This window comes from Neovison vison, chromosome 3 (assembly GCF_020171115.1).
Source record: "Neovison vison isolate M4711 chromosome 3, ASM_NN_V1, whole genome shotgun sequence".
In the NCBI taxonomy this organism is placed as follows: domain Eukaryota; kingdom Metazoa; phylum Chordata; class Mammalia; order Carnivora; family Mustelidae; genus Neogale; species Neogale vison.
Genome location: NC_058093.1, coordinates 139984792 through 140012678, shown reverse-complemented (window position 1 = coordinate 140012678; position 27887 = coordinate 139984792). Strand labels below are relative to the sequence as shown.

General features: G+C 47.2%; 1 protein-coding gene across 3 annotated transcripts; it reads left to right on the top strand.

Annotated features, from left to right (window-relative positions):
* Window positions 1–12770: 12770 nt before the first annotated feature.
* On the top strand, window positions 12771–25432 carry LOC122901911 (gastrin releasing peptide). Of its 3 annotated transcripts, none has more exons than XM_044240980.1 (3): window positions 12771–12909; window positions 17950–18170; window positions 25060–25432. In XM_044240980.1, exons 1-3 carry the CDS (start codon window positions 12771–12773, stop codon window positions 25111–25113), a joined length of 414 nt encoding a protein of 137 aa, XP_044096915.1. In that variant the 3' UTR covers window positions 25114–25432. The 3 variants fall into 3 exon arrangements, with proteins under 3 accessions (XP_044096915.1, XP_044096914.1, XP_044096913.1); XM_044240979.1 differs by having other exon boundaries at window positions 17950–18192; window positions 25081–25432; XM_044240978.1 differs by having other exon boundaries at window positions 17950–18192.
* Window positions 25433–27887: the final 2455 nt, after the last annotated feature.

Genomic DNA, 27887 nt, shown 5'->3' with positions numbered 1-27887 from the left:
TTCACAGCTGCCTGCCTCTGTTTCTCTTTGACACCACTGGTGAGGGGGGAGCTTGGTCCAGTGGAAAGCCCTGACCTTGGAGAAGGGAGGCTTTGGGATTTACCCTAATAGAATTTGCTAAATCTCGACCTCCCAGTAAACACAGGAGGAAGAAGGAGGTAGCGGTGGCTCGCTATGCAAAAGCCAACTGAACTGTGCAAAAGATTACTTTCCTCACATGAGCATCGGAATAGCTCCTTTCCTGAGTACTCTGCAGAGTCCTGGGAAATGGGCTAAGTTCTCCACATACAGCCTTTCATAAATCCTTAGAGAACCTCTATGTGGTAGGTGCCATTATTTTCTTGGAATTGAACCCTCAGGAAGATTCTGGAATATGCTCAAGGTCACAGAGCTCATAAGTTGCAAACCCAGGGGCCAGACTCAGTGTCCCTGTCTCCACAGGCGTTTGCAGGGCTCAGATAAAAAGCATGGTGGCATGCCCATGAAGTACAGCTGAAACTCACTCTTTATTCTGGGAAGTGTCCTCTCCATGGGGAGTAGCTCTGTCTTCCTATATGCAATCTCAAAATGGCCTTACTAAAATGATAGGCCACCACACACATCTCTGTGGTCAACATTCAGCCTTATTCCCTCAAAACTGGGTTTCAGTTTTGAAATGAGGGGTCATCAGACAGAGCGTAGAACGCTGCCTTCTTTTTCTCATAGAACCTACTCTTCTCCTAAGTGTCCTCTCTTGAGTCTCACTCCCCAGCTAGGACATCGGCAACCTGCGGGGAGGGGTTTTGTCTCTTCGATTAACTTCTATATCCACAGTGTCTATGAACGTGCTTGGCCCATAGTTGGCACCCAGTATAAATATATGTCCAAAAAAGGGAAAAAGGAAGGAGAGAGGGAGGGGGCGGGGGAGAAATAATGGAAGGGAACCGAAATAGGATTTAGAAATAGACTATCTCAAATTTAATCCCCACCCCCACCTAAACTTAATGATGAGGGGCCGTGGTCCAGACAGGTAAGGGACTGGCCACAACGGGGAGCAGGTCTCTACTCCTCAGCCAGATCGGTGGTGGTGATGGCGGAAGACAGGACCAGCTTTAAGAATAGCCTAGGGACGCCTGGGTGGCTCAGTGGGTTAAGGTCTCTGCCTTCAGCTGGGGTCATGATCCCGGGGTCCTGGGATCGAGCCCCGAGTCGGGCTCTCTGCTCAGTGGGGGGCCTGCTTGCTCCTCTCTCTCTACCTGCCTCTCTGCCTACTTGTGTCTTTGTCTGTCAAATAAATAAATAAAATCTTTAAAAAAAAAAAAAAAAGAATGAATAGCCTAGATGTTCAAATTTCTCACCCTCAGCACTGTTGACATTTTGGGCCAGAAACGTCTTTGTTGTGGACTGTCCTATGCATTGAAGATGATTAGCCACACCCCTGACCCCCTACCCACTTGATGGGGGTAACACTGCCCTCCCACACCCCACTTCTGAGTTGGGACAGCCACAAAAGTCTCTAGGCTGTGCTAGATATCCTGGGGGCAGGAGTGAGGGAAGGCAGGGATGGGTGTGGGGGGGCAAAACGGGCCCAGGTTGAGAACCACTGCATTAGAAGGGAATGGAATGACTGGCTGCTTAACTAAGTAAGAAGTGGTCATTAAACCTAGTGCTTGCGTTTAGGAAGTGGGGGACACTTCAGGCTTTTCAGGGGACTCAGAGCCATTGCATACTCACTGTGAAGAGAAGAGGAACCTTGGGATCTGGTCTGGTTCCAAACTCCAGCAGCAGAGGAATATTCGTCAACATGATGACTCAGGAGATGGATGCCTGCCATTCCAGGTAAGAATTAAGAAATTTAATAAGAAAATTGATCTGTCTGGTGAAGGAGAAGCTAATGAGCAACAAGCCAGGCAGATTCAAAAGCCTCAAATCCTTCTCCCTAATACCGGCACAGCCATTTCTGAACAAAATTAAGGACTTGAAACCCCACAGGGGAATTCAGTGGAAATCATTTAAATATTTATTTGATGTGGAACCTCTGACCCAGGCAATTCATAGAGCAATTAAAGAAAGAGGGCCTGGAAGATCTGACGGAACCCAGTTTTGAGTTTTGCTGAGAAACGGTCAGTACAAATAATAATGAGTGACATCTTAAATTAGATCTAGGCATAAGCCAGAATCAAGGATCCCATAGGCCTCGGTAGAGGAAACTGTATTATCCAATATACAGCGCTCATTGACAGCCCAGAGGAGAAAGTAAATCTGACTTTAGATTTAGATTAAATTTGCAGATAATACAAAATGCGTGACAAGTGGCAAATGCTGCAGATAAATTAGAATCAAAATTACCAAAGGAACTAGACATTTGAGAACCCTGCTCAGAGCTAAATAAGATGGCATTGCATGAGAAAAGGGAAAAGCATTTGACTGTTAGGTTTGATTACCTTTGACGGTCTGAGTAATTAGCAGGCACCGGGGAGGAGTAGGGGGCTGCTGGAGAAGCAGAAAGAAACTTGGCCTTCCTCCAACAAACCTTGGAAGGTTGGCTTAATAACTTAGCATATTGTGTTTGAAGGAGATTTATTTTGCTGCAGGGGAAGTGGGAAGTGGCAGATACAGACCCGCTGTCCCTGTGATCCTAGGTCAGGGGTACAGAGTTTTGCTAAAGACAAGCGGAACTCTGGTGGGGTTCAGACCCTCATGTGTTACATGGTGATTCAGTGCTTTGAAGCCGACATCCTGTCTCCAACATCATCTCCATTATCGTCACCATCATCGTCAGCACCAGCACCAACAACGATACCTACTGAGATCCTACAGATAGCCCAGACTCTGTTAGAAGAAATTTATTTAGCTTAAAAAAAAAAATCTATGACAAAGGCTGGTGAATACCTATGGATACTAGAAAACATGTTTTCACACACTTATGCTGAAGAAAAAAGCAACAGAATATAGAACAGGAAGCTAAAGATCAGTATAATGGAAAAGATTTCTCTTTTCCTGATAACACAGAATAATATAAAAATCTTATAGAGGACCCTTATCATGATGAACACTGAAAAACGTCTAGAATTGTTGACTCTTTACACTGTTCACTTAAAGTGCTGCATGTTAGTTCGAATTCAGTAAAGAATGTAAAATGCTTAAGTCATTTTTTTTAGGTTTTTGTTTTTGTTTTTTAATCTTCACAGCAATCCTTCCGAATGGGGAAACCAAGATACAGAGAGATTAAATATTTTGGCCAAGGTCACACAGTGAATGGTGGGGAAGGTATTAGCAACACATATTCCTTGTGGAACAAACTGCAGCAAGAAGAAATCAGGGAGAAAACCTAGAACATTCCCAGCCCATTTGAGAAAAGAATTCAATTCTGAATGTAGGCAAATTCTATTTGTTGGCACTAGTCCAAGAAACATGACATTTGCCCCTAGTACGCTCCTACCTCTTATTTTCCAAATCTACCTGTATTGCTGACAGATTTATTGGTCTGTAAGAAAAAACTTACTCACAGTAGCTTAGACAAATGGGGGTTTATTTGTCACATGTAACAAGAAGACAGAGGTGGACAGATGCTAGCAATGGTCTCCCATTTTGGCAACGTCAGGGCTGAGGTGCCTGTATTTCTGGGCCTTTCTGTCATGGCTGCAAGATGGCTGCCAGAGCTGAGTGGAATGTCTATGTTCAAGGGAGGAAGAAGGTGGAAGGTGGGTGCCATCTGTTACCAGTTCCTCTATTAGGAGGGCAAAAGCTTTCCCATGGCCACAGGCTGACTTCCACTTAGGTTCTATTGGCCAAAATAGGTCCCGTGCCCGCTCCTGCCCCAGAGGAGACTGAGGAAGTGGGAAAGGACTGTTAGGATTGAGTTGAAAAAGCCGTGCTCCACTGAGGGAGGCTGGGCCCTGGGAGTAGCCAGCAAGAAAGAAGTGGCTACTGGGAAGTGACTCAGTGTATCTACAACAGGCTCCTTCCCTCCTTCTCTCTTCCCTTCAGCCAAGGAACTGGGTTCCCACAGGGCCTTGACCTGAGTAGCTGACATGCTCCAGCTAAAGTGTGAATCACTAGGGAGCTGAGATGGGCCTGTTCACAAGGGTTCACAGTAGTTCATTTTCAACAGGGGGTCTTCAAAGGCACTCAAAGCATAAGTCTGTAGAAACAGATTCTGGAAAGCCATCCCTTTGCAGAGGCAAACATCGATGGAGGAGTTTAAATGTTCACTCGGGTGAAGTTCTGGTAGGCATTTTTTTCTGGGCAGTAAATAGAATCAGAGGTATGCCAAACATGGAGCTAGGACTGATCGATCACCCAAACAGGGAGGATTGGCTTTTGAATCAGGAGAAGATGCTGGGCAGCTTTTTCGAGCGTTAAATTCATAGTTACCTTATGATCAAGCAATTCCACTCCCAGGTGCTTACCCCAGAGAAATGAAGACAAATGCTACACAAAGATATAAATGTGCATAGCGGCTTCATTTATTATAGCCAAAAACAAAGCACAAAGCAAAACAAAACAACTCCCTCACCCAGCAATTAGAAACAGACCAAATATCTGTCAACTGGTGAACAAGGAAACAAACTGAAACACAGTCACAAGATAGAAGACAATGTATCAGAAGAAGGGAGCAAACACTCCAAGGCATTACTATAAATGATAGACAGCTGTCACAAAAGACTACAGACCGTGGAATGCCATTTATATGAAATCCTAGAAAAGACAAACTGATCTGTAGTAATAGAAAGCGTATCAGTGATTTATCGAAGCTGGGGGTACTTTCGGGGGGGATGGGAAAGGTATTGATTGAGGTGGTTGCACACATTTGTCAAAATTCAACAAAGTGTATCCTTAAAACAGGTGCCTTGTATGTCACTATGTCAATGATATGTCAATAAAGTTGGTTTGTGTTTTGAAAAATCCTATCCATGTCTCCATCTTCATGTTGTCTGTTTCTTTTTCTTTCCATTGTTTCTAGCCAAGTTACTTTGGAAATTTCCAACTTTGATGGAACTCCAGGAAAAGCGGTATTTGCCCAATGCCTACAGGAGATGGAGAGAGGAGGGCCTTCGAGATTGCTGTGACATTCAGGGTAGTTGCCCAAATTTCACAACAGAAAGAGACAGTATGATAGTTAATTTTATGTGTCGACTTGGCTGGGCCTCAATACTTAGATATTTGGTAAAAATGTTTTAGGAGATGTTTCTGTGAATGTACTTTTTAGATAAGATGAACATTTAAATCAGTAGCCTTGGGGGAAAACAGATTGCCCTCTATAATATGGATGGGTCTTACCTAACCTGTTGAAGGCCTTATAGAAAAAGACTGACCTCCCCAACGTGAGAAGGAATTCTGCCTACAGTCTACATTTGGATTCTGCAGCTTGGCCCTGTCTCCAGCCTGTTGGCCTAGCCCATCAGATTTTAGACTTGGAAGTCTCCACTACTGTTTGATCTCATTCTTTAAAACCTTTCAATAGATAGATGGATACATAAGTGGGCCAATCCGTACGGATTCATACGTACACACATTCTCTTGGTTTGTCTCCGGGGAGAACCATGACTAATGGAGACAGGTAAAAATTAGATGGGAATTATGTAAAGCTCTAGGCTCTTAGTATACAAGTTGGTGCACCAGGGTCAGCCAATGAAGAGCTGTGATTGCCCCATACTGCCAGGGTTCTGATGCCAGCTGCTTGACCCTGGGCACATGTCTACATTTTCTGAGATACTCCCTTCCCGAGAAAGGGAAAAATAAAATACTAATTTTATTACTAATTTGTACTAATAAGGGTGAATTTGAACTATTTGTACTAATAAGGGTGAAATGAGATATTGATACAAAGCAATTCTCACTTTGTCATAAATACTATGACTACAAGAGGGTCACATAGAGTTAAGCCTCCTGACTTCCAGGGCACTACTCTTTTCACTGCCTCTGGAAACCTATGGAAGTGTCCCCTCCTTTGTCTTAGATGACAGCCAAACTGACCCCACGTTGAACCTTAAGAGGATGAACACTTGTTTCTGAACTTGAATTAGAGTTCTGATTCTGGCGGAAAGGATTGTCACATTATTGTATTAGGTGCTACGATCGATCATTTTTAAGCAGCTGCCACCTAATTCATTTGAGCTGACGTTATTCTCCTCATCCCTGTGGTCAGGAGCTTCAAGAAATGCCATGCATGCCGCAGGACACTACTCTTCCACGGGACCCACACCTTCTCCTGCATTCCCAGGAGGCCATGCTGGGAGGCTCCATGTGTGCACTTGACCCAGCAGGCACCCTTGTTCCCATCGTAATGTGATATATTGGTCTGAATACCTGGGTGCTGCTGTGTTAGGCGCCATCCAGAAGGAGCATAAGAGAGATGAATCGATGTACCTTGATTTGATAAGCCAAATCAGATTAAACTAATAGCATTTCAGAGACAATCCTGAATAATATTTTCCTTAGGAACGCACTACCAAACTCAGTTGCAACTTTGTCTGGCTAGATTTGAGAGGCCATGGCCCGGAGAAGAGGGGGGTGACGATTTAGAAATAATTGTACTTTGGCCAGAGTCTAGGAAGTGCTGGGCATCAGAGAAATCATTTAATTCTTCTGGGCCTCAGTGTTCACATTTATAAAATGGGATATCCTTGGGCATCTGGGAAGGTCACAGGAGTGAAGTTACAGACTACCAGGCACAATGCCCAGAACATAATAGCTGCTCACTAAACTTAGCTGTTACGTACATGATTATCTCCTCAGGGGAGCTAAATAGCCTGGGGCATTAGGTTAGGCACTGAACAGGGAAATTATGCTATCTTGAAACTCACAATGTAAGATAAAAATTAGCCTGCCCTGGGTTGTCTGGGTGGCTCAGTCAGTTGGGCATCTGCTTTTGGCTCAGATCCTGATCATGGAGTCCTGGGATCCAGTCCCAATGTGGGCTCCCTGCTTGGTGAGGAGTCTGCTTCTCCCTCCCTCCCTCACCGCAGCCCATGTGCATACACTCTCTCTTTCTCAAATAAATAGAATTTTTTAAAAAATTAGCTTGCCCTAATTATATTTCTCCATCATTAATTAAAATAAATAAGCTGTTGCCAGTCAATAAACACAACATGACCTCATTCAATCCTCTTAACACCAACTCAATTTATAGACGAAGAGATAAGGATGTGGCTGGCCTGAGGTCACATAGTTGCTCCCGCGTGGCTGAGGCCCGATTAGAACCCACACACATGTGGCACACAAGTACGCTGTTCCCGGCCTTTTCCCTTCCAGGACATCTTCTTTTGCTCCGTCCCAGGCCTGGAAATCTCCGTGCATCTCAGTGCGGCAGGACCTGCCCTCCAGTCCTTCACAGACACCAACGTGTAAATGACCCGTCACAGCCAGCAGAGCCCCTCAACCTGAAGCAGGGACTCCCAACCTGGGCAATGATGGGCCATGATAGAGATGGGCCCCATTTCCATATTTCAAGAAGTTGTCTTAAAAATATACATTTACACTTGAAGAAGCTGAGAAGATTAACAAGAAGTCAATGTTCCACTGATTTAAGCTGGCATTACATGGATCCTGTGTGGTAATACCACTTACTTCAATATGATTGGAAATTTCTTTTTTTTTTTTTAAAGATTTTTTATTTATTTATTTGACAGAGAGAAATCACAAGTAGGCAGAGAGGCAGGCAGAGAGAGAGAGAGAGGGAAGCAGGCTCCCTGCTGAGCAGAGAGCTGGATGCGGAACTCGATCCCAGGACCCTGAGATCATGACCTGAGCCGAAGGCAGCGGCTTAACCCACTGAGCCACCCAGGCAACCCTGATTGGAAATTTCTCATGGACAGTTCCTTAGGTCTTTGATGAGTGAAAATGGGAAATCTAAGCAATATGGTGTTTTGCAATAAAAAGCCCATCAAAGCCTGAGTTCCATGGGAGAAATTAATTTTAAAATTGCCCATAGCAACGAAATGTCTGGGAGTCACTGATCTAAAAGGAAAAGCACAAATCATGGAATAGCAGGCACAAGACAGTGTATACCAGAGCATCTGGGGAGAAGGGTCGTGGTGTAGGGGACATTAGGTATCCATCTGCTCATGCCTTCTTTTCAAGGAACACTGCCCTGCCCCCAGCCCCATGGAGCGGACACTGCCATATACATCCGCCTGTATTCCTAACCCCTGATGAGGGTTGATGGCACATTCTGGACTCATTCTTCTATGAGTTGTTCGGCTGGGTAAACATAATGAGCTGAGTGGATTGTGTTTCTCCCTTGGAAATCAGGAATTAGGAAACTGAGAGATAGAGGCAGTTTCCAGCAGAAGCAGGACACAGGAGGCCACATGAGAAGTAGTCTCCTCTAGCAGGTGCTGGGGGAGACAACTCTCAGCTCGTGGATGTTGGGTGGGAATGGAAACCCAGGAGTGGGCAGGGAAGCCAGTCCAGAGTGTGGAGAATGGAGCAGCTGTGGAGAAGAAGAAATAGTTCATGGGCAGTGACTCAAGGGGAGACCGAGGCCAATCCTAGCTCCTATAAGACTCGGATGTATACTTCATCCTCTGTGGAGTAGAGAGCCTGCTGGGGATAATAGCCATGGAATTTCCTGGAAAATGCCATGTGGGAGTAGAGAGAATAAGGGCACATGGGGGTGTGGCCCTGGAAGTCTCCCACGGGAATGCCAAGTTAAAAATGAATGAACGCCTTTCTGTTGGCCAGATTATTTTGCTGGATATCACTTTTTGTCTCTCTTTTCCCTCTATTCTCTGTACTGTGATGAACTGTGGAGGACAGGTCTCATTACTGCTTCCTGCCTCCACCCTCCCACCACTGTCTCTTCTGGGAAAGAGCTCCTGTGCCCTAGACTTTGGGCATGGCCATGTGACTTGCTTTGGCCAATGGCATAAGAGGTAGGCAACAAGGTGTAAGTTCTAAGTCTAGGCGTTAAGAGAGCTCTCGTGTTATATCTCTGCCATCGTCAGGAGAGAGCTCTGGCCAGCCCAGTGGTTTCAGCAGGGGGAGAGAAACCTGGAGCAGACTTCAACCCAACCTAGGTCAGGAGTCAAGAACCAGCAGAGCTGACATGAGGGCCACCCTAGCCCATCCTCACACACATGAAAAATTAATGTCACTGAAATGTTGTACCCCTCTGCCACATAAAACTTTTGTGAACGTAGCAAAATGGTAAGATCCATTTAGAAAGATTAGATTAAGTGTTCCTAATTTCCCACAGTGATAATAGAGTCTAGCACCCCATGGAGCCTAAAGGGTGCTGGCTACAGGAGACAGCAAGAGGCTCCCTAAGGGATATAGATCTTTGGGACAGAGGGCCCTGGGCTACAGGTCCGGTCTTTCCTGTCTATGAAGAGATTCCCCTCTGTGCCAGCCTTGTAGAATTTCATCTTACCTTATTAAACACAATTGGTAAGACTCTCCTTGTGCCTGAAGTACACTAGGCTGGTTTTGGTAGCTGTCCACGGAGGGACAATCCGAGCCACGCACCTGACTATCAAGGCCACAACTCCCAGTCTCTCTTACGCTTACCCGTGGCCTTGTGGCTGCCTTGTTTACCAATGAAATATGAGAGGAAGAGGTAAGTGCTACATGTGCCCGTGTATTAAGAGAGGGGGCATGCCTCCTCACTTTCCCTTTCTAGTCCAGGACTAGAACAGTCCTAATGAAGTGTGGTCCCCCATCAGCTGCTCATCCTTGAACCTTTTGTTGCTCTTCTACACCGTGCTAAAGAACTTGTGCCAGAATGCAAAACAGTTAGCTCAACGAACACTTTCTTTTTCCCGTAGTAAGATGTTCTCGATGAGGGAAGCAGGGCATTGATTTCCATTTTGGTACATGCCCCTTGTCTCCTCGTGGAAGAGACCTTTGAGGAGAGGCACATTAGGGAATGGCAGAGGAACAGGTTGGAATGAAGCCGGGTTCTGGAATATCCATGTGGCTGGAACAGCGACTTTCTGACTGAGAACATCTGCCCTGGACATTAACAAGAAAGAGACACAGACGGGTCTGTGTTTGAATGTGGCATCGCATCATGAGACTTCTTTCTCAGAGGAGTTTAGCTTTCCCCTAAGTCAGTAGGGTTAATCATCTCCACCTGGCAGGACTGTGTGAAGATTTTAAAAGGTATAGACAAGGAGCACCTGGGTGACTCAGACCATTAAGGGTCTGCCTCTGGTTCAGGTCATGATCCCAGGGTCTTGGGATCAAGTCTGGCCTTGGGCTCCATGCTCAGTGGGGAGCCTGCTTCTCCTCTCCTTCTGTCTGCTGTTCCTCCTCCTCCCCCCCCTCTGTCTGACAAATAAAATTTAAAAATCTTGAAAAACAAATAAAAAATAAAAGGCATGGAAAAGTTTATCTGGGTAAGATCTCTTTGGGCTCTTCAATACTGGCTGAATCGAACATGCTATGGTTTCTTTCTCTAGCTGGTAACCCTCCGTCGACCTTTCTGGTGGGGGTTTTGGACTCAGGCTCCTGTATCTGCAGGTCAACGCATCCATTCCCGTCTATGGAGTCTCTTCTCGGGGCCGAGGACTGGGCCAGGCACTGTGGATGCAGCCCTGAGCAAGACTGACACAGTCACTGCCCTTATGGGGTGCCAAAGCAAGTCACAGGTCCAACCCCAAGACCAGGTACAGACAGCGGGTGTGCTGGGATGCTTACAGACCAGGAGTGGATACAGGGGCCCAGGTATTTCTCGACCTCCAAGAGACCCAAGCAACAGTGGTTTGCCTGAATTAGCAGAAGTGTTGTCCCTGTGGTACAATTGTTCCCACACTTTAATGTACTTATAGTGGTTTTTACAAGATCTCATAGGGGCAAAGCATCCTTTAAAGGTCCTAAAATAATCTTGATTAAACAAAGAGAAGGAACATTTTTCAACAACTTAATCTGTAAAGATGAAGGTTGAATGCTCCTCCAAAGACCCAAGATCATAGAAAGCATTGAGACCTGACCCTTTCTCAGGTCTGTTGTTCAGGTATCAGATACATATTAAACATGACTGTGATCCAGGTTCTCTGCAGGAACACAGCAGGACAAGACCAATAGAAGTTCTTGGCCAGGGGCGCCTGGGTGGCTTAGTGGGTTAAGCCTCTGCCTTCAGCTCAGGGCATGATCTCAGGGTCCTGGGGCTCTCTGCTTGGTGGGGAGCCTGCTCCCCCTCCTCTCTCTCTGCCTGCTGCTCTGCCTACTTGTGATCTCTGTCTGACAAATAAATAAATAAAATCTTAAAAAAAAAAAAAAAAAAGTTCATGGCCAAGTGGGAAGCAGTAAATCTATGGACAATCCCCTGACAGTGGAGCATCTGCTTACTGATGGAATGGGTGCAGAGGCCGGAAACCCAGGCCACAGGGAGTCAAGGCCAAGTGTGGACTTTTCTTCTTGATGGTTATTTGGGCGGTTCCCTCAGGAGATCAGTATTGCACTTCTGTGGCTAATAACGGGATCTTGAAATTAGCATTTTTTAGTACCTTAGAGCTAGACATACTCTTCCAAGCCCAAGGACAGTTACTCGTGCAATGTGCCCATGGAACCATCTCGGAATGGCACAAATGTAGTGAATCACCAGCTATGCAGGGAAAAATGTAGAATTTCAGCTTCTACAGTATCAACACCGGAGCTGACAAGGAACACCAGGGACCCATCAGGGACCTATCAGGGACCCGCCAGGGAGACAGGTCACCAGCCCTGTAGGAGCACGCAAACACGCCCCCAGCGCTGCCTAAACGTGGGCAACAGCATCCCCCAGCTTGTTTATCGTTGTATTGCTATGATGCCCATCCCCTTCGTGTCCGCATTGGGAATCTCGGGAGTTGGGCCCTTGACCATTCTTCACACCTGAGAACAGACGGAGCAGAGGGAAGCTGAGCGGCTCTAAAGACGCCTGTGAGTAGCAGTTTAGGGACGGTGTGAGCTTTCTGGTAGACGCCGCCTGGGGAAATCTGCACAAAAGCAGCTTCTTCGTGGAAGCAATATGCTTAGGAAAGGGGCCAGGTGTATAATAAAATCCTTGTTAGTTCTGTTCACACAACATATCCTCCCCCCCGCGACCTGCATCTCATCAGACCAGTGGCCAAGGGCATCTCCGAACTGCCCTTTCAGGGGCGGGATGAGGGTATGAGTGGTGGTGGTGGTGAGGGGGCGGGGGGGGGGGTCTGTGCGTTAGAGGGACCTGAGGTCTGGACGTCTGTGGGCTGGGACCTTGAGGAGGGAGGTGGTCCACCGAGGGGGAAGGTGTGAGAATGCCAAGTCCCTTGCTATCCTGGTTCCAACCGCCTCCAGCAAAGCCCAGCCTGAAGGCGTCCTTCCTCTGGGCTTCTCCCCCGGCTCCACCCCGGGATCCGGCCGGCCGCGGGGTCTCCACTGCCCCTCGCAGGATCCGAAGGCGGCTCACCCGGCAGAACCCCGGGGTGCAATCGTGTTGGAGCGGAGGCGTCGAGGACCGGCAGAATTAATCCAGCGGGGCCCGGACGGACAGGATTACGAGGGCAGGTCGAGAGGGGCCGTGTGCGCAGCCTTTCCCCTCCCTCGGCCGGAAGATGGATGATTTTCGGGGACTGCTGTCCCAGCGCCGCAGGGAGACGTCAGAGCGCTCGGGGCGGCGGGAGAAGAGCCCCCCGGCCCGTCCTCCGCCCCCCGCCCCCCCGCCCGGGCTGCCTTATAAAGTGCGGGGCTCGTGGAGGCGGCGGCGGCAGCGGCGCGGGCGCGGCGGCGGCGCTCTCCGAGTCCGGGTCCTCGCGCCACTGCTCCGCGGGGAGAGCGCGCTCCGCCGGCCTCTCCGCGCGCTCCAAGGGCTTCCCGCCTGGACCATGCGCGGCCGCGAGCTCCCTCTGGTCCTGCTGGCGCTGGTCCTCTGCCAGGCGCCCCGGGGGCCGGCCGCCCCGGTGCCGGCGGGCGCGGGGACCGTGCTGGACAAGATGTACCCGCGTGGCAACCACTGGGCGGTGGGTGAGTGTCCCGCGCGCTCCAGTCCTCGGCGGGACCCCAGCCCTGGGCCGCCGCCTCTGCACTCCGCTCTCCCCAAGCTCCACGCCGCCCCCGGCGCCCCCACCCCCTTGCCGATCCCGGGAGGCCGTCGGTCCCCGAGCAGCCTCAGCCTGCGTCGCGGTCCTTTCCCTCTCGCCTCCCTCTTCCCGCGGACGCCCGGGCCGGCTCTCCCAAAAGGCCGACCTGCCCTCTCAACTACCCCGCGCCTCCTCTTATCCTGAGGGTAGCCTTGTCTCGCACGGTTCTGTCCTTGAACGACGTAGGGAGCCAGGTCCCCGAGCGCGTCCCCGAGCCCCGGGATTCCGACCGCCAGGAGCTGGACGCGGGCTGCGCCCCGGGCGCAGCGCAAAGCCACAGGTGTGGGAGCCCGTCCTGGGGTCCCGGGTTTCTCGGCGAGCGCACCCGGGATGCCGCCTCTTGTCTGCGGCTCTCCTGACTTCCCTCAGTCCTTCCGCCACGGTGGCGATTTCCTCCCCTGCCCTTTGGCCCAGCCCTCCCTCCTTCCTTCTCGCAGGCTCCGGGAGCGGGTCCCCACGCCGACCCCGGCCTCTCCGTCCCCGAGACCCCGCAGTCCTCCGTCTCTCTAGATCTGCGGCTTTCCTCTGCCCACACGTGCCGGCCTCCAGGCCGGGCCCCGGAACCCCAGCGTCGGTGGGGAGGGCGGTGGGGCGGCCGGCGGGGCGCAACCCCACAGCTTTCCCGCACCTGGCGGGAGGGCAGCGCCCACCCATCGTCACCCCGGGGCTCTCCCCCGCGCCCAGCCTAGCCTCTGTCTGGCGGATGCCAAGCTTCCAGCTGCTCCGAAGCCTCCCCAGGTAGCCAGTTACCGCGGCCCCAACACTTCCCAGAAGCTGGTCGACCCCAAAGAGATTTAAGGGGTAGTGGTGCTAGTGCGGGTGGTGTTCCTTTCACTGTTCCCTTAGCCATCTACTCAGAGTGGGGGAGGGTGTGTTGGAAAGATCCTTGCTAATCCGAATACCAGCCGAGTCCAGATGGTGTGTGGACCGGGACGCATTCATGGGAAGAGGGGAGGCTGAACGGTCACGGCCTCAGCTCCTCTGTGTTGCGCATCCTCTGGGAGAGAAATCCAGAACTCGGGGTTGCCAACAGGATAATCTCCATTGCCGATGGAGGAATCCTTTGCCAAATCCTGGCGGCCCCAGGGATGAAGGTATTTGTGATCTGTGAGGGGACACTGGGAACACCAAGAGAAGAGGCTCGGTGGGGTGAAGAGGAAAAACCCCGCCCTCAAAAGGAGAAGGATATTTACAAGGCATTCCAAAGCCGAACCTGAAATTCATGCTTTGAAAGGACTTCTGGGAATTTAGACCAAGTGGCCATTGTCCACCCTGGCCACCAGCCCGTGGGCTGGAAAGGTGGAATGAAAGTCCCAGATTTCCAACCTCTTTTCTCTCATCCGTATTTTTGGATTAAAAAGGCTTATTAGTAGGCAACCCTTAGAGACCAAAAGCAGGACCCCTAGAATCTGGGCCCCTAGAATCACGTTTCTGAGGCAACCCCACCCTGATTGCTCTAGTTTCCCAAAGTGCCTGTCCCCGGGTGTTCAGGGGGTCTGGCATTGAAACACCCAGCGTGGTGATGCTTGAGTATTCCTCATCCAAGAGCACACCAACCAGTGGCAACCTCCAATTTTCTTTTCCTATGTGTTCTCGAATACACTCTTTTCCCTTTTTCTCTCTTGGCCGGCTGTGCAGAGTTGATGGAGATCAAGAGACCGAGGGAGGTGAAGTAGAAAATCACAGTTGGGTCTAAAATAACATGTGATTGAGAAAAAGTTTGCTTTGGAGAGACGTGTTCTCTGTAGGAATCGGAGCGCTCTTAAGCAGGAATGATGTTGTTAGATTTTAAATTTAGCCTTCCACTCTCCTAAGTAAATGCCTGTCCTCCTCAATCACTGAAGACGTGCAGTTTAGTTTTAATTATATCAAACCAAAGCTACATATTGCTGTCCATGAGGAAGCTGTCAGCACAAATTTGCAGGTTTGTTAAGGGAATTGCTTCTTGCAGCTGAAAGAAGCATGGCGTGGCAATGGAAAGCAAGTCAACAGATGGAAAACTTAAATTCTTGTCTGGCTTGATGTTTCTGGAAATGTTTTGTTTGTGCAAAATATAGGTATGAAAATACAGGTCAACGCTGCTACTGTTAACTTGCCTCTGCTCCCACGAAATGCTCCTGGTCGTGGCTCTAACATTGATGTCACGAATGTCCTGGAAGGTTGAATTCTGGAACACTGATGTTCAGCTGTAGAATGGCTTTCCGTGGGAGTGCTGTCCCAGAAGGTGTGAAATGTGGTGTAGGGATCACTCTAGGAAAATTAGCTCTCAGAAGTGCTGGACACTCTATGTCTTAATGGAGATTTCCCCAAGTTGGGGTGATCTTCACATTTAGAGTTCAAGAAAATTCATTTATGTTTCAAGCCTGCTGTGGTAGTGGTATTTTTACATGATTAAAAGGGGCAGAAGCTTTTATTTAATTAAATAATTTTTTTAAACTTCTGGGCAAGGTTTTATTTTTATCAAGGGCCTGTCTTTTGTCTATGCTGAGATCTCTATTACTATGATACGGACACATAACAAACGATGATGGGAGAAGTGGAAGTGGGCATCCGCGTTGCCATGGAAACGATTATTTGGTGGGTAGTGGCCAGCTCCAAAGTGAAAATGAAATAGGACCCAGGCATTGTGTTTCTTGGGATGTTAGCGATGATGCACTTCCCTTAATGACCAGGGTTTGGATCTGGGGCTGGGGTCGGACCACCACCCACCCACCCAATATGCAGAACTGTATGCTGTCACGAGGAGCTATATTAAATCAATCACAGAATGGAGGGTTACTTCGTCTTCCCGTGTTACAAAAGTCCACCAAATTATTCAGGCATGACAAAAAATGGAGTTTTCATTTGTAAAAACATCTCCATTGTCCCTCTGCGTAATTGGCCATAGCATCTTTCTCATTTCTAGTATCCTAACTAGATGACAGTGGTGAGGGAGGGTAGGAACGACTGAGGTCATTACTGGAGCACCAGGTTCTAATCCTACTTTCTCATTGTCATGATTCAGTTTCCTCCATACAAATAAATCCAAATCCCTCACTGCTTCCTGGAAAGGTGCACCTCATGATCATCACTATGACTAAAAGCCGGGGGATTTCTCAGATATCCGGACACCAACGTGACCAAACAGATAATGAACGAGCCAGTCCTTCAGGAGTCCGATCCTTCAGTTGGGGCCGTGTCCTTAGTGAGGTCTTGGAATTGTATGAGATGTCATGTCATAAATGACTTGCCAGGTCCTCACTCGCGCTGCAAGGCAGTAAAACCTCATGTGAAGGCTCCCCAATGCCCACAGAATAAATTTTTCTGAGTCACATCATGAGTCATGATACACTGGTATATGACCCCTACTTCTTTTGATAACATCAAGAGACGCTTTTGTAGACCTTACCCTTATTTCCAGATCCCAGAGTGGTTCCTACCTGCCTTATATTTTTAGGAAGTTCCAAGACCCTTCCAAACAGTATAACCTAGTAGAGTCCAGTCTGTGAGCTCATTTTGATCCTAGAATCTTTGCTGACACGTGTGTGGCCTTTGGCAAGTCTCATTTGCATCGAACTCCTTGTGGAGTAGAAAAAAGGAAACATCCTATAAACACACACCAACAATAAAGTCACAGGGAAGGCTTCTCTGCCGTTTTAAGTGGTTGAGGTCTGGCAAACATTATCCCCACAAAGTTTGCCTTAAATACTTCTAATGCCAGACAACACCGGAACCACAAAAAGCTTTCCTTGTGAGCTTTAAATTGAACACATCATAGTTTTACTAGTATTAGGAGTCTAAAAATACTGTAAAATCCAATTGCTGAGAGATGGGGAAGAAAAACATGGAGGAAAGTAAATAAGATAACGTGGGTATTATTAGCAAGGGGCTAAGGTGTTAAGAATGCAGACCTTGGACTCCATACCCACTTCTGACCCTGTGGCTAGCCCCACTTGCATACATGGATTTCTCCATTTAATGGCCTGGCCTTCCAAGGGTTTTTGTTTTTGTTTTTGTTTTTATTTTTTTATTTGACAGACAGAGATCACAAGTAGGCAGAAAAGCAGGCAGAGAGAGAGGGGGAAGCAGGCTCCCTGCTGAACAGAGAACCCAATGCGGGGCTCCATTCCAGGATCCTGAGATCATGACCTAAGCCGGAGGCAGAGGATTTAACCCACTGAGCCACCCAGGTGTCCCTCACATGGCAACTTTTGTTTATTTTCATGGCAAGTTCTCATCCCTGGAACCATTGGTAGTCTTTCATTGACCCTTTTAGACATCTAGGCGAAAATTCTGCATTTATGTGGCTGAGAAGGGTTGCTCAGAACTTGTTTTCACCTTTTTCTCATTATTTACTCAACAAACGAGTTTCTAGGTGACAACTCCTAGATGCAGTCTCTGCCAAAATTCTAAGAAAGTTGAAATGAAAAATTCCATTGGTACATTTGTATTAGAGCCCAGAGGAAACCAACGTCTTTTTTAATCACAACGAAGAAAAGCACCAAAGCTCTTCTTTTCAGCAACAATTGAGAAGTGACTCAGGAGATGTTTAACCTCCATTATTCAGCCGGGAGTACAATTGGTGACAGCACTGTCCTTATGGAAGGCTCCTTAGGTTGCCTCTAGTCCGACCTGTTCATTGTAGAGTTGAGAAAACGGAGGACTGGGGATGCTCAACCCTTGGCCGAGGTCTCCTAGCTGGTTAACTGAAGTGCTGGGATCAAACCTAGGGCTCTTGGGCTATTGCTGTAGATTGTGTCCAGCTAGTTGCACATTCTGAACAGGGAGCAAAAGATCCGTCATTTATGAACAAGCGTCTGATCATAAAATGCTGCACTTTATTCTGCACTTCGGATGAAGTAATGGAAACCAAATTGAAACGTCTTGTTGGTTTGGTCCCCTGCGTTCCACGGGTGGTAGTCTGTTCTTGTGTTTGTTTTCACAGGGCACTTAATGGGGAAGAAGAGCACCGGAGAGTCCCCATCTGTTGATGAGGGAGGGAGCCTGGAGCAGCAGCTGCAGGAGCACCTTTGGTGGGAAGAAGCTGTGAGGAATTTGCTAAATCTCCTAGAGGCAAAGGGCACCGGAAGTCATCAGGCACCTCAAAGGGCACCCCTGGGCATTCGCCCGTTGGCTTGGGATTACCAGGATGACAGCAACTTTAACGTCCTAGGTTCAGAACCTAAAGGTATAAGGTACTGGGTGGGAGGGGGCGAAGGGGTGGGGCGGGGTGGGAGGTGGAGGTGTTGCGGGATAGTTGGAAGGAGGTTAGTTTCGAACCCAGAAGAATAAAATTGTTTATGGTGGGAACTTTCGAACCATTTAATTAGGCTGACACCAATTCACGCTGAGAAATGAGTAGATACTTCCTGTGTAATTTCCCTTCAACATAATAGATGGTTTTTCCTCTCAGAGAATCGAAGCGGTGTTGGTTCCAAACCCCAATTAGTTTTATCAGTTATCATGCTTATTAGCGATTATGCATTGGTGGGATTCTCCCAGAATATTTAAGGGAGGCTGGACATTATTTGAGTCAACCCCTATGTTTCATTGTTTGCTTTAAATTTTATTTAAATTTTGGGACGCCTGGGTGGCTCAGTTGGTTGGATGACTGCCTTCGGCTCAGGTCATGATCCTGGAGTCCCGGGATCGAGTCCCACATCAGGCTCCCAGCTCCATGGGGAGTCTGCTTCGCTCTCTGACCTTCTCCTTGCTCATGCTCTCTCTCACTGTCTATCTCTCAAATAAATAAATAAATAAAATATTTAAAAAAAATAAATTTTATTTAAATTTTAATTAGCAAACAGTGCAATATTGCTTTCAGGAGTAGAGTTTCGTGATTCATCATTTACATAACAACCAGCGCTCATCACAGCAAATGCCCTCCTTAATCCCCATCCTCCGTCTAGCCTCTCCCCTACCCATCTCCCTTCATCAACCCTCGGTTTGTTCCCTATCATTAAGAGTCTTTTATGGTTTGTTTCTCTCTCTCCTTTTCCCCCCCATTCCCATATGTTCATCTCTTTGGTTTCTTAAATTCCCCATGTGAGTGAAATCATATGGTATTTGTCTCTGACTAACTTATCTCACTTAGCAGAATAGACTCTAGCTCCATCCACGTGGTTGTAAATAGCAAGATTTCCTTCTTTTTGATGGCTGAATAACATTCCACTGTGTACACCACATCTCCTTTATCTGTTCATCACCTGATGGATGTTTGGGCTCTTCCTATAGTTGGCCGTTGTTGAGAAGGCTGCTACAAACATCGGGATGCATGTGCCCCTTCAAATTTGTATTTTTGTATCCTTTGGGTAAATACCTAGTAGAGCGATTGCTGGTGGTAGGGTAGCTCTATTTTTAACTTTTTGAGGAAACTCCATACGGTTTTCCAGGGTGGTTACACCAGTTCACATTCCCACCAATAGTGCAAGAGGGTTCCCATTTCTCCATAGCCTTGCCAACACCTGTTGTTTCTTATGTTGTTAATTTTAGCCATTGTGACGTGTGTGAGGTGGTATCTCATCGTGGTTTGATTTGTATTTCCCTGTTGCTGAGTGATGTTGAGCATCTTTTCATGTGTCTGTTGGCCATCTGGATGTCTTCTTTGGAAAAGTATCTATTCGTGTCTTCTGTCCATTTCTTAACGGGATTATTTGGGTTTTGGGTGTTCCTTTTGATAAATTCTTCATAGGTTTTGGATACTAGCTCTTTATCAGATATGTCATTTGGAAATACCATCTCCCATTCCTAGGCTGCCTTTTAGTTGTGTTGATTGTTTCCTTCACTGAGCAGAAGCTTTTTATCTTGATGAAGTCCCAATAGTTCATTTTTGCTTTGGTTTCCCTCGCCTCCGGCAACTTGCCCTGCGTTTGTTTTTCATGAGTACTCATGGAAGGGGCTACTCACATATGCTTTTAGAAGAGAGCACTCTGGGGGTGCCTGGATGGCTCAGTCGGTTAAGCGTCTGCCTTCAGTTCAGGTCACGATCCCAGGGTCCTGGGATTGAGTCCTGCCTCGGGCTTCTTGCTCAGTGAGGAACCTGCTTCTCCCTCTCCCTCTGCTGCTCCCCCCACTTGTGCTCTCTCTCCATCAAATAAATAAATAAAACCTTTTTAAGAGAGATTTGATTTATTTAATTGTCTGAGAGAGAGCACAAGCAGGGGGAACAGCAGGCAGAGGGAGAAGCAGGCTCCCTGTTGAGCAAGGAGTCCGATGTGGAACTCGAACCCAGAACCCTGGGATCCTGACCTGAGCTGAAGGCTGACGTTTAACCAACTGAGCCACCAAGTGTCCCTAAATAAATAAAATCTTAAAAAAAAAAAAAAGAAAGAAAGAAAAAGAAAAAGAAAAAGAGAGCACTCTGGTCTTGGTGAACATATCTAATCAACTGATTTGTCCTGTGTATGCTCTGGTAGAAGAGTTATTATGTAGAAGAGAGGAATTATACCAAATTGGCATTGCTTAGGGGATGAAAGAGATGAATGGGATGGGATGGAAGAGAGAATAACATTTATAGGAAAACAAGGCAACCGAAAACGAAGCGATTCTCGTTAACCTTTAAGTAGTTTCCATGAAATTTATATAAAAAGCAAAAACAATCATCACAATTCTAGTAAGACTAAGGATAGCTACTTTTGTTGAGGGATGACCATAATCCAAGCACCGGGCAAAGCAGTTTACCTTCACCATCTCTGTGCATGCTCACAGCAGTCTTGGAGGAAGATTCAAGAAAATTCGATTACTCTCTCTCACACACACACATAGCTTTTCACTAGTGAGAGCAGAGCAGGAGCCCACGCCAGCTCCGTGGAGAGTCGGCTGCCACGTGAAGCATCTGCTGGGGAACAGGGGGTCCTCATGGACAATAACAATATTCTGTTTCACTCACAGAGCTTGGGGAGCTGGCTTGTTCTCTCGTTCCTGGTGATCAACTCTTCAATTGATGCCCCCTTTGCAGAGGTTCAGGGCTGGTTTTGCCAAGCCTCAGCTGGCTTCTCTGGAGGGAGGCTCTGTGTTTCACAGGGCTTTGGTCTACTGTGGATTTTCAATGCTAAACACAAATGGAAAGTTCTCTTGTTGCATTAAGCCCCTAGAGAGGAGATCTCTAGTAGCCTTCATTCAGAAAGAAAATCTGGATTAAACCCGCCGATGCAGAAACAAGCAGTCACTTTGTACAAAGCTCCGAGCCATTCTCTTGCCCATGCCTGTACTACTGGGGTCACAACCAGCTCCCTTCTTTGTTGGTGGCTTAACGGGCCCTGAAGGCTCTGGGAATTTGGGGTGGACTTCCCAGCCCCTGGCCTTTTCTTGGTCAGGAGACTTGCTGGCCTTGCTGTGGGGGGATGTCCAAGAGCAACGCCTTCTCCTTTGTCTGAGGGGTAACCCCGGTGGATCGCCACCACAAAATCCCTAACGCGGTTTTACAAACACTGAAATGGACTTACGCTCGCAGCTCATTGCCCTTTGGAGTGAAATTTCAGTATCCATTTTGAGTTGCTTTATTCCCCCAACCCTGGCTGTGCATAACCTTGGAAGGTTTTTTGTTTTTTGTTTTTAATTCAGCTCCTGCAGCACCTGAGTGGCTCAGTTGGTTAAGCGACTGACCCTTGATTTTGGCTCAGATCATGATCTCAGGGTCCTGGGATCGAGCTCCCCATCCAGCTCCCCTCGGGCTCTGTGTTCAGTGGGGGATCTGTTGAGATTCTCTCTCCCTCTGCCTCTCTCGCTCTCTCAAATAAATAAATATTTTTAAGTTTTTATTTATTTATTTGAGAGAGAGTCAGCGAGCGAGAGAGAGAGAGAGAGAGAGAGCACACAACCTAGGGGAGGGGCAGAGGGAGAGAGGGAGAAGCAGGTTCTCTGCGGAGCAGGGACCCACCGCCCCCACCCCCGTCCCCCACCCCACCCCCCACCCCATCCCCCCCGGTACCAGGGGGCTCAATCCCAGGACTCTGGAATCATAACCTGAGCTGAAGGTAGACGCTTAACCGACTGAGCCACCCGGGCGCCCCTAAATCTTTTTGAAGAATAAAGATTCAGCTTCTTCCTTAAAACTCAGAGTGTTCCTGTCATATTCAGAAGACTATTCTGTAAGCTGCGAAGCCAATTATGAAAGGACAGCTCCGTCTGAGTGCTTGTAGCATGGGGTGGATGGAGTGGGCAGTCACAGGCAATGTGTCACGGGGACAATATTTATCAGTGTTCATGTGACTCGGCGGGAGAAACAAAGTCATCTTTTTATAATCAGGCCTCGATTTTCTACTGTATCTTTTTATGTTTTGTGTTTCTTCTTTTTATAAGTTTACGAGGCCTATCCCATTTCATTCCCTTTTTTTTTTTTTTTTAAGACTTTATTTGAGAGAAGGCGTGTGAGGTGGGGAGGGACAGAAAGAGCCTGGGAAGGAGATTCCCCGCCGAGCAGGGAGCCCGGTGTGGGGCTCAATCCCACCACCCTGAGATCTTGACCCGAGCTGAAACCAAGAGTTGGATGTCCAACTGATGGAGTCACCCGGGTACCCCGCATTTCGTTCCACCTTAGTCAAATAATGAACTATTCACCGCACACATTGGTACCATTCTTTAGGATATATTTCCCAGCAATATGAAAAAATTCAACAGTGAGTGTAGTTGTTGCATAGACCAAGAGTTTATCCCTCTTCTTGCTATGGAAATTCCGTCTTAGTGAAAGAATGTTGATAGGCAAATTGAAAACATCTTACAGTTTTCTTATTCACAAAGAGGGAGTACCAAGAGAGTGGGTCTATTAGAAACCCATATATCACTCGGCGTTAGGAAGAAGTTTAATAACTTAGCCGAGCATTGCCAGAAGTAGCAGCAGGAATTTTCAAAGGCTGAAGGACTTTTCTTAAAATTAAAAACTATCCACATATGCTCTCCTCTCCCATTTTAGTAATAAAACATGAAGTCCTGTTGCCAAATCTCCCAGAGCTGTAATCAAAAACTCTGAGCATTTTCCTATGTTTTGGTGGCAAAGATATTTACTTAAATTCAGAAAAGATTTGTGCAAATGTGCACTGAATCTGGACTACTGTATCATGGCAAACAAGCTCCGGAACATTATTAGCAATCACAGGCAATCATTTTCAAGGTTAACCTTCATCTTTTAACAGTACCCTTATCACACAAAATTAATGGAACTTTGACCCAATGGTTTCTTTCTTTCTTTTTTCTTTTTAAAGATTTTGTTTAGTTATTTGACAGGCAGAGATCACAAGTAGGCAGAGAGGCAGGCAGAGAGAGGAGAGGAAGCATGCTCCCCGCCGAGCAAAGAGCCCGATGTGGGGCTCGATCCCAGAACACTGGGATCACAACCTGAGCCGAAGGCAGAGGCTTAACCCACGGAGCCACCCAGGCGCCCCGACCCAATGGTTTCTATCACATGAAATAGTGTTCAAACCAGCGCCAGGGCCTGATCTGTAATCCTAGATACGGCTGTGGATTGTCTTGAGTTTCAGTGAAGGTTGAATTTGGCCTTCAGATTCCTTTTGTAATTTGAACATAGACCATGGTTCTTTGCAGCCTTTTTTTTTTTTTTTTTTACCCCTGTTACTTGGTGGACAGGAAGAAAGGGGCCCAGGGCGTGCACTGCAGAGGTTGTTATGGAAAGGAAGTGAGTGTGTGAGTTTGCCCTCACTTTTAAGGGATGGCTCCGCTGTCCAATCAAATCAGTGCATAGAAAGGTTTTTTATCTGAATATGTGAAACTCTCCAAAGGAAGTTCTGAATATAAGAAAAGTAGCAACATATAATTGAGAATAACTAAAAATGCCCCTTTTACCCTAACAGTCACTATGAAGGACCAGAGTGAAGTCACCACCACCTCAAATATAGCTCCCCCCCCAATAACGGGTCCCTCCCTCCCACCTCTGTGTCCTCGATCTTTCTAGGTTACCCACTCCTTTTTCCCTTGTAGCTTTACTTCCATTCCCTTGAGCCAAACAGCTCAGAGTCAGTACTTTGAGCCAATGTGGGGGCTTCACGGATCCTCACCCACCTCTCCCACTGCCCCCCCTTTATGACCAGTAGCTCGGATTGCAAGATGGGCGGCAGCATCTTCAGGCAGGCTGGTGACACTCTGGGGTGCAGCCCGGGCACATGGAGGAAAGCAAAACTAATTACTCTGTGTGGGAATTGAACCCCAGGCCCTGGCCTCATTAACACCTATTCCAAACAGTTGAGCAGGTAATAACTGGCCTGAGACTTTCAGTAATTCCTTTATTAGAAACAAGTGGCGGGTCTGGGCCACTGAGGCACCTGAAGGGGCAGAGAATCTTGGAAGGCATAATAAGGGTAATAAGCTTGAATCTGGTTGAATCTGGTTTTCTCATCTCATATAAAGGGTGCTACATGGGAACAAAGACGTATTTTAACATTACAACTACTCGTTCTTTCTTCAGTCCGAATGTGATCAGAAGCCACAGAGCAAGCCACAGTAAATTCAGAATTGGCGGAAATTCGGATTGGCCCCTGTTTCCGGGTTGCACACTACTACCTCTTGGCGTCATGGCTCCGTAATGTGCAATCGTGTGGTTCGTAAACTAGCTTTGATTCGTGCAATGGGGCATTGCCAACGTAAGCGAACTAGGAATTGATATTCCAAATTCGCTAATAGTCCCCTTGCTCCGCTGACACTTTAGTAACAAATTCCTGACGATCATACATTTAATTTCCAACGTTGGTCAAAATAGACCTGGATAGTCATATCAGGAAACAAGTTAAGCTAATATGAACGAAAAGAACCAAACATTCAGTGGCTCTGGAAAGAGAGGAAGTCAGTTTTTCCCTCCCTCCCTCTCTCTCAGGACAGCTGTGAGCTATGGACATGCTCAGAATCACCGAGAGGATTTCTGGAAGCCCAGATCGCTGGGTTCCATCCCCAGAGTTTCCAATTCACTAGTCTGGGGTAGACCTAGGAATTTGCCTTTTTAATGAGCTCCCAAGTGATGCCCATGGTTTGTTAGGAATGTATTTGCCTCTAGCAGTAGACTTCAGGATTGCTAACTATGTTTGCTCCCGTCTTTTTAATATTTTTTAAGTTGGCGGACTCTCTGCTCCAGGTCCTCAACGTGCAGAAAGGAACCCCCAGCTGAACTAACCTGGACAGCAACGGCCTCTCTCAACGAAGCAAAGAAAAACCCTTAGGAGACTATGCTCTACGGGCGTCAGTTCTACTGGATCTTCAACAAGATTTCCTTTGTGCAAAAACACTTAACTATTCTTGTATCCTTCAGCCTTCACTAAATTTATGATTTTAAAGCAGCATCTTCGGTTTTGAATTTGTTAGCTGTGATTAACTGTCTTTAAAGTGTCTTCCAATTAATGCTCTTTACATCCAAGCTCTTTGTCAATTAGATTCCGGTCCCCCAACCTCTTACATTTACAATAAAAAACTTAAGCACATTGTCCAAAGGGCAGGCAGTCCTCTTATTTCAATTCCAAATGAAAGGATGTGGCAGAGGTTAACAAACAGCTTGTAATGAACTTGAGTGCTTGATGATGAAGGCAGGCTGGGTTTTTAACTCTCCCTCCTGAAGGCCACTTACTAAATCCTTGTAGAGACTTGCAGGCTTTCTAGAGGCCTCAACGAGAAGCTCATAGTCCCTTATCTCTACCATCGCATGGGCTAGGCCAAAGAGAGAGGATCACTCGTCACTTAATAATTCCCATTTCTTTAGCCCTTACCATGACCAGGTATTTTGCCAGTGTTATCAATATTCTCCCCCTAATGGGTTTATAAGCCGAGAATGAGCCTTCTCACTTACGAGATGGGGAAAGAGCGTTAGAGAGGTCAGTGACTCGGCCAAGATCACATAGTAGATGGAACTGGAATTCAAACATCCAAAGTCACCAGATATTCTGTAACATTTAACGTTGTCCATGTTACCTCATTTTTAACCTCCTTTTCAGTATACTTAAGCCTAGCAAGTAGCGCTCTTTCTTCAAAATCTCACTGCCAGTCTGGGAGGAAAGCGGCCCCCACAGGCAGAGTTAGTCAGCTGCACAACAAAAGAAGATGAATTTGAGAGATTCCCTTCCATTTCCAGAGAACGTGGCCTGGCGGTTGGTATCACTCACTGGTTCCAAATTTATCATGACATTTACACATGAGCAGATTTTAAAGCTTCTCGCCATATGTTTAGATTTCCTTCATTTGGGGAAATCACATTTGAAACAGTCAAGAGATTTGTCTTGCTCTTGTTTTGATTGTCAAAGAACCACGTAAGATGTCATGTTTTCCTTCTAACTTCTCTCAAAACCCTGTTGACTCACAATTTACACAGAGCCAGCCTTGGGGAGATACACAAAATGTGTCAGCAGTGTCCTACCACGCCAACTTCTTCCCCAGGCTCTCCTGGTGTCTTTCCTCACCTGGTCCTGAGCTGTGTCAGCTGTCGTGGGCCAGGCAGCTAAAGATCAAGGCGTAAGCCCCCCGACCTCCAGGATTCACCCCTGGTGCAGACTAAAACAGACCCCGCATGGTGACACTTCCGGCAGGGAGAGTAAGGCAAGACTCTCAGAACCGCCCCGCCTAGATGGTCACTCCTTTGCTGATGTCAGAAGAGCAGCTGTGATCTTGTGTTTTCACTGCAATTATTTTCCCTCTGTGTGTTCTGAGAGACGAGAACAGCTCCCTCACATCTCCTGACCCTTGCGAGCCTCCTCTGTGCCAAGTCAGCCTTAGAATCCGTTTATTTAAAAGATAGACTGTTCCCTACTAGAAGAGCTTTCTTGAACCCTCCTCTGCAAGTGCAGGCTTATCACATATCGAAGTGTGTGACGCTTCGACAGGGCAATTTTTAGCTGCAGAGAACAGCAACCTCCTTGGTTTCTTCTAGCAGGAAAGGAAATTTTATGAGAAGGTAGTAGGCAGGGAAGACCAGAGAAATGGACCGGAGGCTAACCTAGCAGGTTGGGTGATCAAAGCCACACCTCTGACCGGGGAGGAGGTGGTTAGCACCTGCCCAGGGATCCCTAAAACATTCTGCAGAGCTGCGAGGGTTGGCAGGTTGGCACTCTCTTCTACTGCCTCTGCCACCACTTGTGTCTGAAGAGCTGGGTCCCTCCTCCCCAGAGCTTCTTCAGCCTTAGCTTACTTCCAAATCAGAGTTTTGAATGTCTGTGTCTGATTGGTGGAACTTAGGTCACATGTTTGGATCCAGCTGCAAGGGAAACTGGGAAATGTAGTTTTAAGGATCCTATTTTTGATACTGGGAGTACTAAGACTGTGGGACCCTATCCAAAAAAAAAAAAAAAAAGCAGCTGATGGTCAGAGACAGATAACATATCCCCTTCTTTTTTCTAAAAAAAAAAAAAGAATTTTCTCTTTGATTTCTGCCCATTCCTCTTGTAGAGGGTACTTAAAATCTGGACTGGAATTCTGGGAAAGCAGGAGCCTGGTGGCGCTTCCCACAGCACGCAGGCCAGACTTGTGTGCCTAGAGCAAGAAGAGAAGATTGCTTTTAAGAGGTGACAATATTCCAAAGTCCTTGCAGTAAAGCAGGATAACCAGTAGGAAGAATCCAGAAGGAAGAAAGCAATAATCTTCAAATTTGTTCTTTTAAAAACAATCTCTCTGTCTCTTTTTGTTTTAAGTGCTACAGGGTGGATTGCTCAGGGCAATTTGGCAGTCTGTGCTTATGATCCGAGGTTCGGGAACACACGAAGCAGGCATTTCAAGCAGTGTTGTACAGTTTCTAGCCCCACAATGCCTACCTTCCAGTTCCTACGGGGGACATTTGTTCATCACAAAGCATTTTAACCCAGCTCAGATGTGGAGGGAGGAATCTAAGCAAATTGTGGGATTTACATTATTCATTTCCTCAGCCACAGGCTGCTTCAATCAGACACTGGAAATAGCTCTTCA